The sequence below is a fragment of the Canis aureus genome, chromosome 32, assembly GCF_053574225.1.
Source record: "Canis aureus isolate CA01 chromosome 32, VMU_Caureus_v.1.0, whole genome shotgun sequence".
NCBI lineage: Eukaryota > Metazoa > Chordata > Mammalia > Carnivora > Canidae > Canis > Canis aureus.
Window position 1 is genome coordinate 36473949 of NC_135642.1, and position 13961 is coordinate 36487909.

Sequence of the window (13961 nt, forward strand, 5' to 3'; positions counted from 1 at the left end):
AGAGAGCCTGCCCCTTCCAAGTTGTCCCCTGCGAAGCTCTACTTCTTCCAGCAGTGCTTCTATTGCTCAAAATGTTTTTTGGCATTTTTCTTTCAACCATACATTTAAAATCTATCACATAGGCTGTTTTGTTGACAGATCTTTATTTTTAGAGGCTTGAAATAGCTAACTAAATACTTAGAAATAAACAAAAGTCATTCTGAGTCCTGCCTGGCAGATAGTGTGGGTGAATGATCAGACAGGCACCATTTTGGGTTAAAAATGAGATCTGATAGGGGTGCCTGACTGGCTCTGTTGGTAGAACATGTGATTCTTGATCTTAGCATTGTTAGTTCGAGCCCCACATTGAATGTAGAGTTTAACTTAAAAAAAAAAAAAAAAAAACTTAAACAAAACAGGAGAGGGGCACCTGTGTGGCTCAGTAGTTGAGTGTCTGCCTTTGACTTTGGTCATGATACTGGGGTCCTGGGATCAGGAGCCTGCTTCTCCCTCTGCCTATGTCTCTGTCTCTCTCTGGGCCTCTCATGAATAAATAAAATCTTTAAAAAACAAACAAACAAAAATGAGATCTGATATTTTCATGTGGTCTATCTTTGGGTTTTCAAAACATCCATCTATCTTTCTTTCTTTCTTTCTTTCTTCTTCTTTTTTTTTTTAAAGATTTTATTTATTTATTCATGAGAGTCCCAGAGAGAGACAGAGACATAAACAGAGGGAGAAGTAGGCTCCCAAAGGAAGCCTGACCCAGGACTCCATCCCAGGACCCTGGGATCACAACCTAAGCCAAAGGCAGACACTCAACCACTGAACCATGCAGGCAGCCCCCTTAAAGCAGTTTTCATAGATGTATTTCAAAACTATTTTGAACAGGAGAAGCATCATGGAAATAAGTTTCTGGATGTGGCTGCTTTGATGATACCCTTATTCAAATGTGTACATTCTGGTTGTGTATTTTGTAGAGTCTAGTTATCCTCCAGTTTTAAGACTATCAGATTTTTTTCAAAATTGTGTGAGTAGCCATTTGAAGCTCATTATAGTCAGAGTACCCAACAGAAATGAAACTGTTCAGAAAGAGCAAGTGAGCTACCAGATAGAATGGGATATAGGGATAGCTGTGTTAGAGTTGCTTCACAAGTTAATCTTATACTAGGCTCCCTATTCTTCTGTGGAAAGGGAGTAGTAGTAATCAAGTCACACTGTCCACACAACAGGATCACTGTGAGGTTTTTAAGGAGGTATGGTGTATGGAGTATGAAATCATGGTGCTTTGTGTGTAGTCATGTTCAGTACAGGTGAGCCATTTTTATCATGCCACTGTGACATGATAGCTTGCCTCAGAGGGAGGAAGACTGGACAAATAAAGGAGAGGGTGCTGTGTGGGAAAGAAGGACAAGACTGGCCTCCTTCAGTGTTTAAAGTCCTTCACACCAAACCTGTTTAGTCACACTCCAGTGACATGTTAGCCTAGATACCTGTCATGCTTGACATAAGCAGTATTTTAATTTTCAGCTGTCCCCAAAATTTTTGGCTCTTTATGGAGACCGCTCACATTCTGAACAACAAAAACCCCAACAAAACAACAAACCGATAACCTCGACATCCTAAAAAATACGGTGTTGAAGATTTGGCTCTCAAGTTGTGGAAAGCAGTTGTGTTATGTTTCCAGCTGACACAGTTCTTGTGCATTTCAAAATTGCAAATCTCACCACTCGCACTGTGTTGCCTTTGAAACAGATGAAGATGAAGATGGTGACCGAATTACAGTGAGGAGTGATGAAGAAATGAAGGCCATGCTGTCTTATGTAAGTGTCACAAATGAGGACGATTGTAACATGTTAATGTAATCGCGGGCACTGTTTCTCAGCATGGTGAAGATGTAAAAGTAAATCACGGCTACCATAACATTCTTCTATCAAATGCATAAGGGTTTCAAGGATTTCTTTACGTTAAAGTTAAGGGCATTCTTTTCAAAAGACACTTACTGATCATATCACAAACATTAAGAATAATGCATCTTAATGACTTTTGCATTAGGTACGGTGCAGACTCCATGGGCTGTCAGCTTCCTGTATTTTTTATGCAGTACTTAAAGTAACGGCTCATTAAAAATGAACCCCTGGGCTCTAAAAAATTTTTCAAAATCTACTTTCAACTGGAGATCTCTTTCACCCTTCCAAACAGACTATAGTTATAATGTAGCTGCAGGCTTAGTATGGATACATGATCTAAAAATGTACTCTCAGATATTTTATGCACTAACTGACCTTTTTTTTTTTTCCATCCCAAAATGAACTACGGGGTTACTTAGTGAATCAGAGTGATTTGAATATATCCTGAAATGACTTTTCTTTTATGTTTCAATTTTTAGTGAAAATCTGCCTTAGTGTTTGTCTAGGACAGAAGTAGATAAGCAAGATAAGAGCAAAGGGTACATATCTAAAACTTTAATACCAAGCTGGACAAATCCATCTCTGATGAAGAGGCATAGTAGCTTTCCTGAGCCCTGTTTTGTACTGTCCTCTTATTTTGTTTTATTTCCTCTTATTCATTTTATTTTCTTTTATCCGAGTTTGTAATCTGTTTACAAAACCTTTTCTATTGGCCCAGAAGAGAGAGCCCTGGACTCGAGTCCTGCTCTCCGCTGGCTTGCTGGCTTTAGGCACATCACTTAACCTTCCTGGGCTATCGCTGCCTCATCTGTCAATTGTGGATAATACTCCTCTCTTTTCTACTGCACAGGGTCATTGTAATGATTAAATGGGATAATAGATGTGAAAGCCCTTTGAAAAGTAAAAGTTCTATACAAATGCAAAGTGGTATTATGGTGGAAATGATGGAATCAGGGCCCTTACTTGTCAGTGAGACTCTGATTGTAGCCAACAGTGAGGTTGTAGGTTTTTGATGGACCTCAGCTTCAACCGGGATATTGTTTCATCGTAATGAAAACTGTAAAATATCTGTAAGGGTTTCCGCCAATAGTTTTAATTTAGGGTAGGAGGAAAGAGAACAAGAAGGATGGCATGATTAACAGAGCGTTGCATTCAGACCAGCACAGAGTAGGAAAAGTCAATTTCCCATTGACTTCCCATTAACTTATTTGAGAGTCTTTGTGCACTGAGAATTTAGAGCAGGGCTCATCAGTACCTTGAAAGGCAGAGGAGGATTGTCTGCTGAAAGGTCTAGCACTAGTATTGATAGATTGGCTAACTCTCCTGAGAATGTGACATGCTCATTTTTAGAAAACACACATACACAGATGGGTTCTAGTTTTTCAACATACATCCACTGCAGAGAGCACATTACTGACATCACTGTATTTTTATTATGTCTCTGACATCGCCACACACAAAGGTGTGCTTTAAAAAATGTGCTTTTGGGAAGATCTGACAAATTGTGCCTTTTGAGAAATGTTATGCATGTGATCATAGTGATAATAATCATTCCCATTTCTAACTGCCTACTATATATGTACTAGATGCCAAAGGTATTTAATTTTCAATGGTTTTAATAATGATTTGGTGAGATAGATATTAGCATCCCTATGTTTCAGATGAGGAAGCCATGGCTAAGACATATGCCCAAGGTCTTAGGGCTAGTATGAATGCGAATGTGAAGTTTATGTTCAGCCTCTCCCTATGTGAAAACTGATCTGTAAGAGGTGTTTTATGCTGTTTTCTCCCATCCACCTCTTTGCACAGTAGTATGGGGGCTTTCTATGTCATTATTACATTCTGGATGATTTGTGTGTATGTAATACCTTAGTTGAGATATCTGTAGTATGTATTCCTTATGACTTATGCTTACTTTCTCAAATGCAGCACTTATTTTTGTGTTGTAGGAAAATATTAAGAGTTATATAATTGTCCTTAAACTCATAAGTTTCTGAGATTTCTGTAGAGCCACTTTTTAGTTTGAAAAGAAATCATCAAAAAAAAAAAAAAAAGAAATCATCTAGCTCATTGATCCCCAGATATGTAGATTTCATGAATTAATCAATTTTTGAACTAATTAATTTTCATTTTAGATTGGAGGACATAGGCATTGTAACATTTTACTTTGCCAGATGAACACATTAATAAAATAAATAAATAATAAAAGTTATCTACTGTTGAACATTATTTTACTAACAGAGAAAAACTGAGAGTCATTTAAAGATTAAAAAATGATGGGCAGTACATAATCTCAAAAGTAAAGGTGACCATTACAGTGAGTAGATTTAGGAGCATCTGGATGGCTCAGTCAGTGGATTGTGTGACTTTTTACCTTGGGTTGTGGGTTCAAGCCCCATGTTGGGTATAGAAACTACTTAAAAATAAAAAAAGATAAAGTGAGTAAATTTAGTTTTATGTAAAACTCACTATATTCTTTTTTTCCCCTCATTTTTAAAAATTGAAGTATAGTCAACATATAATGTTATATTAGTTTCAGATCTACCACGTAGTGAATTAATATTGTTTATCAGTTTGCAATGGATGGTAAAGACTTTTTTATGAATTGACAGTGGTCCGAGCATTGTGGTTCACTGATCAGGTCAGGCTTTCTCATTAATTCACTTAAATATTTATACATGGGAACCTAAAGTCCCCAAAGGATTTTAACTTATGTTCCACTCCTCTGATTCTGAATGTTTGAGCAAAATCTTTTTAAATGAAAATATCCCTGAGAGAACAAGCTTTAAGTCATTTAAAGCCTAAATGGATTTCCTTTTCCTCTTATCTGTTGAGATAGTCCTACCATCATATATATGTTGTTTATGTAGAGTCAGGCTCTGAATAAACATTTTTAAAAGGTAAAGAGTAGGGGAATCATTTCCTCAAAAAGCACAAATAAAATTGGTTGCCTGTCATTTTGATCTGTTTTGGTTCTTTTTTAAAAATTTAATTAATTAAATTTATTTAAGAGAGAGCACGAGTGGGGTGGAGGAGGAGGAGCCAAAGGGAGAGGGAGAAGCAGACTCCCCACTGAGTGGGGGGTGGGGGGGTGGGGAGGCATGTGGGGCTCTATCCCCTGATCCTGGGATCATGATCTGAGCCAAAGGCAGATGCTTAACTGGCTGAACCACCCAGGTGCCCTTGATCTGTCTTGGTTCTTTTTTTTTTTTTTTTTTAAGATTTTATTCATTTATTCATGAGAGACACACACAGAAAGAGTCAGAGACATAGGCAGAGGGAGAAGCACATTCCTCACAGGGAGCCTGATATGGAACTTGATCCCTGGACTCTGGGATCACGCCCTGAGCCGAAAGCAGATGCTCACCCACTGAGCCACCCAGGCATCCCTGTCTTGGTTCTTATGATTAAAATTCCTTTGGGTTCCAGTTTTTTGCTATAAGGAGAACCATTTGAACCTAATCTCACAATAGACTTTGGTTGATAGCCCTCAGTTGCTGATCTGTTATGGAAAACCTGCACAGTCTTTATTTTTCAGGTTCATTTTGACTGAAAACTTTTTGAATCCAGGATGTGGGTGGTGGAATAGGGAAGATATTGAGATGCTGACAGGTGACCCTGTATTTACTGTAAAAAGCAGCTTAGTTTTTCATGTCAAATTTAATAAATTTGTAGTACCCTTATTATTTCTTTAAAATCCATATGGGGAAAGCAAAACTAGAGACACTTTTACCAGAAATCCCTTAATCATTCTTTTCTATTGATTACAAAGGTTAAATGAATAAACAGCCGGGATGTCTGCATAAAATTAAGAAGAAAATTTGCAACATCTGAGTTGCAACTTGCAGAATTACTTTTTTCCCCCTTGAATGCAAGCATTTTCTGGCTTTGGGCCAATAGAAGCATAAGTTTTTATCAGTAATTTAAATAGATTTTCATATTAGACCTAAAAATGTTGCCTTTTTAATTGAAAACTTATCAATTATTTAAATTGCTAGCAGCCTTAGGCTGTTAATTTTATGTGTGCCATAATAATGGCATACAGTGGTTTTTGATACATGTTACAAATGGAGTATCGCATCGTGGTAAGGATTTGTCATGACAATAAGTTGTCGTGTGCTGTTAAATAATAACCAACATATTAAACCAAAGTCTGTTGTCACACATTAGTACCGTTTTATGTAAGTTATTTAGAAGTTGTATTCTTTTCTTCATTAGATATATTTTTAAGAGATAATGAGAAGAAAACAAAGCTATAATAAATTGTCTTTTAAGAAAATGTAAAGTAATTTGGTCTCCAAGGAGATATTTAATGTATTGAGAGAATCCAGCAGCCAAGTGTTATTACAGCACCATTGTGATCGCTCTCTGCGTTTTGTTATGAGTTTGTGTTAATCAACAATCTGTTTTTATAGCGTAGTTTCTTGTAAGTTATGTTGCTAGAATATTCCACTTCTGGGATCATGGCTTTTCCTCTGACACTATTGTATCTTTTTAATTCCTCCATAAAGTATTTTTTAATTAGAATCTGAAATGCTTTATTAGAAAAAAAAAGTACATACACCCAACTTACATATTCTGAAAACTAAATACCTGATCGTTGCTAATTATTTAAAGGGCTCTGTTAAATATTCCCTTAATATAGTTCACATTTTTGTTGATGTTCTTGTTTCCCCCTCTCATTTTCCAGAAAGATTAAAGATACAATGTTGTTTTTCTCCTTCCATCTTTCTGTATTTGTTGTCTGGCAGTGCTGGCTTCATTTCCTTTCAGCACCAAACAATAGTGCGGGGCCTTGTTTATTGATTCATCACAAGCTTTATCTATCACTGGGACCCAGTTATAGGAAGGGTTATTTTAATGTTAACCTCGGCTTTTGGGTGACCTTTCATTAAGAAACTCAGCAGTCCATTTTGCTTTTGTAAATGGATTCATATTTGTTTCTGCTAAATCGTGTGTCTAGTACAGGATTTATTACACCTGGTTCTCTCGATACTGAGAGGCTTGTGTGAGTGTAGTACAGTATTAACAAGAATAATTTTCTTCATTTTGCCCATTCTCTGCCTTTATAACATTTTTTCCATGTTGCCAGAAGAGTATGGGATGAGTTTAACTATAATGCCTCCCATTATGGCAGAGACCTTGCATTTTAGTGGAGTATAAGTATTCCCTTTGGTATACTTGACCATAGTGTACCTTTTTACATGTTGGGTACCATGAGGAAAGATACTCCTTGACCTTTGTAGCACCTTGTAAATTGGGATATGATTAGCTTTATCCTAGTATACATAACTTGGAGATTGCCTCTAAAATCATACAGTTACTCAAGTAGAGTCAGTAGGGAGCCTTAGAAGTCTTGTCCAGCTGTTTCATTTTATAGATAAGGAAACTGAGGCTCTCAGAGGGCAGATTTAGCTGGAGGTCTCATTGCCGATGAATGGGAAGGCCTGGATATGGTCCCACGTTTTGACTCCCAGTCTATTTACTTCTGGTGGTTTGAAATGATGTTTTTGTTTTGGCATCTATTGAGGTCTTGCTGAGGAAGCTTTGCAAATACTACTTTTTTCCTGATTTCAAATAAGAATGCTATTTATTAGAATGTTAGTGTACTTGAGTTTGAATAAGAATGAAAAAAAATACTTTGTGGGTTTTAAAATTTTAAATATTTTATTTATTTATTTGAGAGACAGAGAGTGTGTAAGCAAGGGGAGGGAGAGAGGCAGAGGGGGACGGAGAGAATCTGCACTGAGCATGGGGCCTGATGCAGGGCCAGATCTCAGGACCCTGAGATCATGATCTGAGCCAAAATCAAGGGTCGGAGAGAATCTGCACTGAGCATGGGGCCTGATGCAGGGCCAGATCTCAGGACCCTGAGATCATGATCTGAGCCAAAATCAAGGGTCAGGTGCTTACCTGAATGAGTGCCCTGGGTTTTGAAATTGTCAAGATTTTGTCCTTATCCACAAGGCTGCATTTTACCACAGAATTTGTTGCCCACTTAGGAGTTGAACATTTAACAGCACCAGGGCCTTTTGCTATTAAGTAGTTTTCTTCAAAGAGTAAGAGGTTGGAAGCTCATTTTCCGCATGGTGCTCCGTCTTAAATAGGTTCAACTTTGAACTTCCTTTGTATGTGGCAAAATCAGCTCAGTGCGGTTCACCTGAACAGCTGATAATGCAGCATATTCTCCTGGCAGGGTGGAGAAGTGGCACAAAGAGAGGTAAATGAATGAAATACGAAAATAGTTTTGGAAATTACTATTTTTTTTTTTTTTACTCAAATAATCACATGCTCTAAGCTGTAAGTAAAGTTTTTTTGTTTGTTTGTTTTTTTAATCCTAGTCAAAGAATAAAACTTTTTTTTCAGCGACACATTATCTTAACTCCCTTCTCTTTGTTGCCTGGGACACTTGTATGCCCATGAAATAGTGACAAAAATGTGGTAGCCTCTTATTTACCCCTTTTGTGAAATATTGTGGGGCGTCTTTGCTTGCAAGGAGCAGAAGCATACTGAAGTTTGCATCAGAACAAGGGGTTTATTTTGTGGTTCATGGAAGCAAAAGAGAAGACAAGCACAAGCAGGCCTCAGGCAGGGTGACAGTGGGGCACTCTGGGGTGCTTTGGACCACCAGGTTTTTGTCATTAACATGGTTGTGCTTCCAGTTCAGCTCAATCTCTGTGGAGGGCTCAGTGTAGCCTGTAGGCTGGTTCCCCTGGGGTCCCAAGTTAAGGCAGTTGGCATGAGGCAGTAGAGCCATGTGATACCCATGTGAGCCCCATAGGGACTATGACTAGGAGCTTATCTTGGGCTGCAGGGAAATGATGGACCTCTTGCAGTAGGATTGCTGTGGGGCATAACCAGGTTGTTAGGCCCTTGTTGGCAGCTCTTAATGAGCCTCTATTCTCTTAGGGGCAGTCTTACCAGAAATGAGAGGGGTATTTTCTACATATATTTGAAAAGTGAATGTAAATATACTACAATACAGTAAAGTTAGAGAAATTCAGTAAATTATCAACCAGGGAAATATGTCCAGAAAGGTATAAACTGAAGTAATAGAAAATTTGAAAACAAGTTGCTTTTTTCTTAATATATGTTTCTCCTTTACTTATATGTTCTTTACTCATTCCTCACTGCTATTTTTATTTCTTCACTTTTTAAAAAAGATTTTATTTGAGAGAGTGTATACACTAGTGGGCAGAAGGGGAGAGGGAGAAGCAGACCCCCACTGAGTGTGGAGCCTGATGTGGGGCTTGATCCCAGGACCCTGAGATCATGACCTGAGCTGAAGGCAGACACTTAACCGACTGAGCCACCCAGCTGCCCTTATTTATTCATTTCTTAGTAGAAGTTGAGCAGTAGGCTGGATCTTTATCAAGCACTATTGGAAATGGCTAAAGTGTAAGGGAATGTCACATTTGACCTGCTCTCTGCATGGCCTGATGGTCCTATTTTATTTAAGTGGCAGATTTCTTGGAGTTACTGTAGCAGTCCTCCCTTTCCTGTGGGGGATGAGTTCCAGGATCCCCTCCAGTGCATACCTGCAACCATGGATAGTACCAAGCTTTATGTATACTGCATGGTTTCCTCTACATACACACCTGTGGTAAAGTTTCATTTATAAATTAGGCACAGCACGTGATTAACAACAATAACTAATAATAAGGTAGAACAATTATAACCATATACTACAGTGAATGTGGTCTCTCTTTCAAAATACCTTCTTGTACTATACTCACCCTTCTGGTGATGCTGGGAGCTGATAAAATGCCTGTATGAGATGAAGTGAAGTGAATGACATAGGCATTGTGACCTAGTGTTAGGCTGCTATTGACCTGATGACATATCTAAAAGAGGGTCGTTTGTTTCCAGACTGCCTTTGACCACAGATAACTAAGCCATGGAAAGTGAAACCATGGGAAAGGGGGGAACTACTGCATTTAAACTTCTCCTTTAGAAATGTAATAGAATTGCTGCAGCCTGGATATCAGAGGAAGGGGCAGTATAGACACTGCCCCCAGCCAACCATGGTGATGACTCTGAAAGCTTCAGCCAAGAGGATCCTATGCATTTCGGAAGCATTGCTGAATACAAATTTGAACTCCTTCTGCCAACATACATTACCTTAGACTTAGCCAAGTTGAAGTTCATCAGCCACTGGCTGCCCACACCTCTTTTAAGGCCCTCTGGAGCTCCCTAATGCCCTTTATGGTCTTACTATCCAAAACAAATAGTGTTATCATTAAGTGTGGCCAACTTACTGTCTTTTTCACTTCCAAATCATTAATAAATACATCTATCCAATAACATTAGCTTATAAGCAGGCCCCAGGGTGGTTCCCTGTTGACCTTTTCACTGGAAGACTTTTCACTGTGATTTTTCTTTCTCATTATCTAATCAGTCCATGACTATACATGGATCTTTAGTCTAGAAATACTCAGGGAAGAGCATGTACACATTGTAGTGCCTCAGGGCAGGGGCAGGGAATTATTGAGAAGTGGGGAGATCTGAAACCAGGTAAATCAGTTATTAATTTGGTATTCAAGATAGCTTTGCTTTTATATGTTATTTCTGACTATTGGAGCAGTTGTGTGCTTCCTAAGAGATCCGTGTCATAGAAGGAAAGCCTCTCAATGTAAAATATAAGAAATAACCAAAAGAAACTATAGCTGAGGACACACTAAGTAATGTTCTAATTGGAATTGTAGCCATTTAACAGAGTTCAGATTGTTGGGCTCTTCACTAGAAAAACTAATAAATTAACTATGGACTGCAAATAGTTGGTTAGCTTATTGATTATTAATGTAATTACTGACTGGGCTTCTTAAAATGGAGTATGCTTGCAGTATTGACTGAACAGGAATTTGAAAATTTTATCATTAGTAGGAAAAAACCAGCATTCTTATTCTTTAGAAGTTGAAAAGTCTTTAGAAGGTATGTTAAAGAGAGGTTTAGGAAACTGTCTTGCTATGTGTATAGAACAAACATAAATAAACCTGATTTGATATGTAAGACTTGTCAGAGTAAGTTAGAAGCAACGAGAGTAGTTGCCATGTCTCTCTTATCTCTTATCTGCCTCCTTCCCTTAAATATTTGTAGAGCACTGTTATGTGCAAGGCACAGTGCTGGGCACTATACAGCAGTGATTTCTTAGGTTTTTAGGGGTGCAGGCCTTTTTGAAAATTTGAAGAAAGGTGTTTGTTCTTTTCCCAGAAAATTCACACAATGTAGTGTTTCACATATAATTTCAGGTTTTGAAGGCTCTCCTAAGGCCCATATAGACTCCAGTTTAATACCTCTGCCATACAAGATAATAAAATACACAAGACAGGGCCCCTGGCCTTGATGAACTTCCAGAAGAAATATAGACAATATTCTTTATAATACCCATTTAATTATTTTATTGTTTGCAGTACAATAGTAATTGAGGGAAAGGGAGGGAGTACTAACTCAGCCTTGATAAACAGTTAAATTCTTCTACCTCTGTATTTGGTCTCTACTGTTATGAACCCTTTTCTTCTATGTCCTATTGCTTGGAAATGGATGATTCATAAACCTGTGCCCTATTTCAAGATTTTTTTTCAACTGCTTTATAGAAAATTTCCCATATACTAGCTCCTTTGATTTTCTTAATACCTTAGGTAAGCAAGGCAGGTTATTTTCCCTTTTTTTTTTTTTTTTTTTTTTGTTTAAAGTAGGCTCCATGCCCAGTGTGGAACCCAGTGCGGGGCTTGAACTTGCAACCCTGAGATCAAGATCTGAACTGAAATCAAGAGTCAGGTGCTTAACTGACTGAGCCACCCGGGGCCCCCCATATTCCTCATTTTTATAGCTGAGGCTACTGAGGCACAAACTACATGCCTTTCTCTAGGTCACACAGCTAATAAATGCAGAACTAGGACCTGAGATCACTCATGTACTGATGTGTTCACTTATTTGTACAGGCAGTTTTATATAGTTAAATATTTACGAACTAGTAACTATGTGGTCAAGTGCTGTGCTTAGTGGCGCTGGTATAGTGAACATATAGTCATTCCTTCAAGGAGCCCATGGTCCACTCAGGGAGAGTAACAAAAAAGCCATCAGTGTTCAGTGTGGGAGGATAGGAAAACTCATAATTACCAGGCAGAATGATAAATGCCATAATATGCTTAAGCAATAGGTGCTGTGTGAGCAAAAGAAGGAGCACCTGATGTAGCTTTGGGCACAGGGAAGGCTTCCTGAAGAGGGTAGCATCCAGATGGAGTAAGGTAGGACAAAGGGACAAGGAAGGATGTTTGGACCGGGAGAACAGTGTGTCAAAGCTCAGGCGTAAGGACAACTGGTGCATTCAGGAGGAGCTACCCTTGATTCAGTTGTGGTATGGACAGGGAGGTGGGGAGGGTATGAGACGAGGTTGGAAAGTAAGGTGGACTAGATCATGGAGCGCCCTAGCTTAAAGGAATTGAGAAGCTGGAAAGATGTAGAGTTAATAAAACTGGTGATTGATTGAGTGTGGGAAGGAAGGATAGAGAGATGGTCTGGCTTCCTCCCAGCTATCTGGCTTAGGAAACTAGGTCATTGTCATGTCATTCACTGAGACAGTGAGCCCAGGTGGTGGAAGATGCGTCTAGGGCATGAGGGAGGGGTGTGAGAGGTAGAGACTTGTTGAATTTGAGGGGCCCCTGGATAACCAGTTGGGTATGTTCCGAATCTTAGGAGAGAAATCTGGGCTGGAAATAAAGATTTGTGATTCATCAGCTCCTAATTAGTCTCAATGACTCCTCTGGTAATTGAAACCTTTGAAGTGGCTGAAGTTAACTCAAGGAGAGTATAAAATAAGAAGAGAAGGTTGATGAAAAACCATGGGGAGCTCCAGCATTTAAAGGCGGGGTGAGAAAAGAACCACATACAGGAAACTGAGTAGAGTGGTCAAAGGGAGAGGAGGTAAACCAGACAGAGGTGCTGAAGAAGGAGGGGGAGGTCACCTGTCAATGTGGTGCCATGTGTCCCTAGTCTTTGAAAAATTGGCAGTATGACCCACTGGTATAGGGTATGATCAAAGAAGCCATGGTCCCTACCAGCTCAGCAGTCTGCCCAGTAGCCTGGTTTATTTAAATGTTTTGAGATATGAGAAATAAGAGGAATTGCCTTTTGATTCTTAAATAGTAACATACATTTTATGTTTCTGAGTACATGCACTAGAGTTTTTTTTGTTCACTGATAACCTGTTTGCTTCATCTGTGAATGATACAGAATAGGATAGGGTTGTGAGAAATTAAATGAATAAACATAAATAGCTAGTATTGAGCCAAGTACACAGTAGGTAGTCAGTAAGTGGTTTTGTGTGTGTGTGCGTGTGTGTGTGTGTGTGTGTGTGTGTGTGTCTTTTCTTTCTCTTTTAATAGAGAACTTGCGCCTTGTAAAATTAAACTGTACTGTTTTGGAATTTGAGTTTTTTTATATGGCAGATTTCCATGAAGAAAAAAAATGTTGTAATTATTGATTGAATTGTGCTGTTAGAATTAGAATTAGGTTCATAACAAATAGGAACACTGTTTCATAAACTTGCAAACAAAACAAGCCAAGAATTGTACTTCCTATCCCCTCGTTGAATCTGGCCCTCTGTTTCAAATTAATTAGATTTTTGGATAACTGTGCTAAACTTTGTCACATCCTTATTAAAATTGTTTAAGGATTTTGAAGAGCATCTCAGAGGGACTCTGAAACTAATCTGAGTCTGGTACTGAAGATTCCATTAGCAATCACAAAACTGATTAATCTTTTACTCAGTTAGCTTATTGATTATTGCTGCAATTACTGCATGTAACAGATCCTGCCAGGAATAGCAGCGGAAAACACATTTTATGACTGCTGCTGATGTATTCAGTCTAAGCACAGTATTTTCTACTCTTTGTACCTAATTATTTTTGTATTTTTAAATGTGGGAACGCTTCTGTTCAGGAAGTGCTGTTGTTTTAGTGGTAAGGAGTTAACTTTTTAATTTCTCAACCTCTGGTAATGCATCATAGTTTATGAAGTACCATTGCAAACACCTTTGCTGCAGGTCGATTTCATGGCAACTCAAAATGTAAT

At 38.5% G+C, this 13961-nt stretch overlaps 1 protein-coding gene across 8 annotated transcripts in view; it reads left to right on the plus strand.

The window, feature by feature from the left end:
* Positions 1-13961, plus strand: part of MAP2K5 (mitogen-activated protein kinase kinase 5) — a 257977-nt gene that overhangs the window by 20854 nt on the left and 223162 nt on the right. For 7 of the 8 annotated variants that reach the window (XM_077881620.1, XM_077881621.1, XM_077881619.1 and 4 more), the window contains one exon: positions 1735-1802. The exons of the other annotated variant lie outside the window; for it this stretch is intronic. In XM_077881620.1, the coding sequence (XP_077737746.1) occupies positions 1735-1802 (68 nt within the window). The remainder of the gene's footprint in view (positions 1-1734; positions 1803-13961) is intronic. 8 annotated transcript variants of the gene reach the window in all.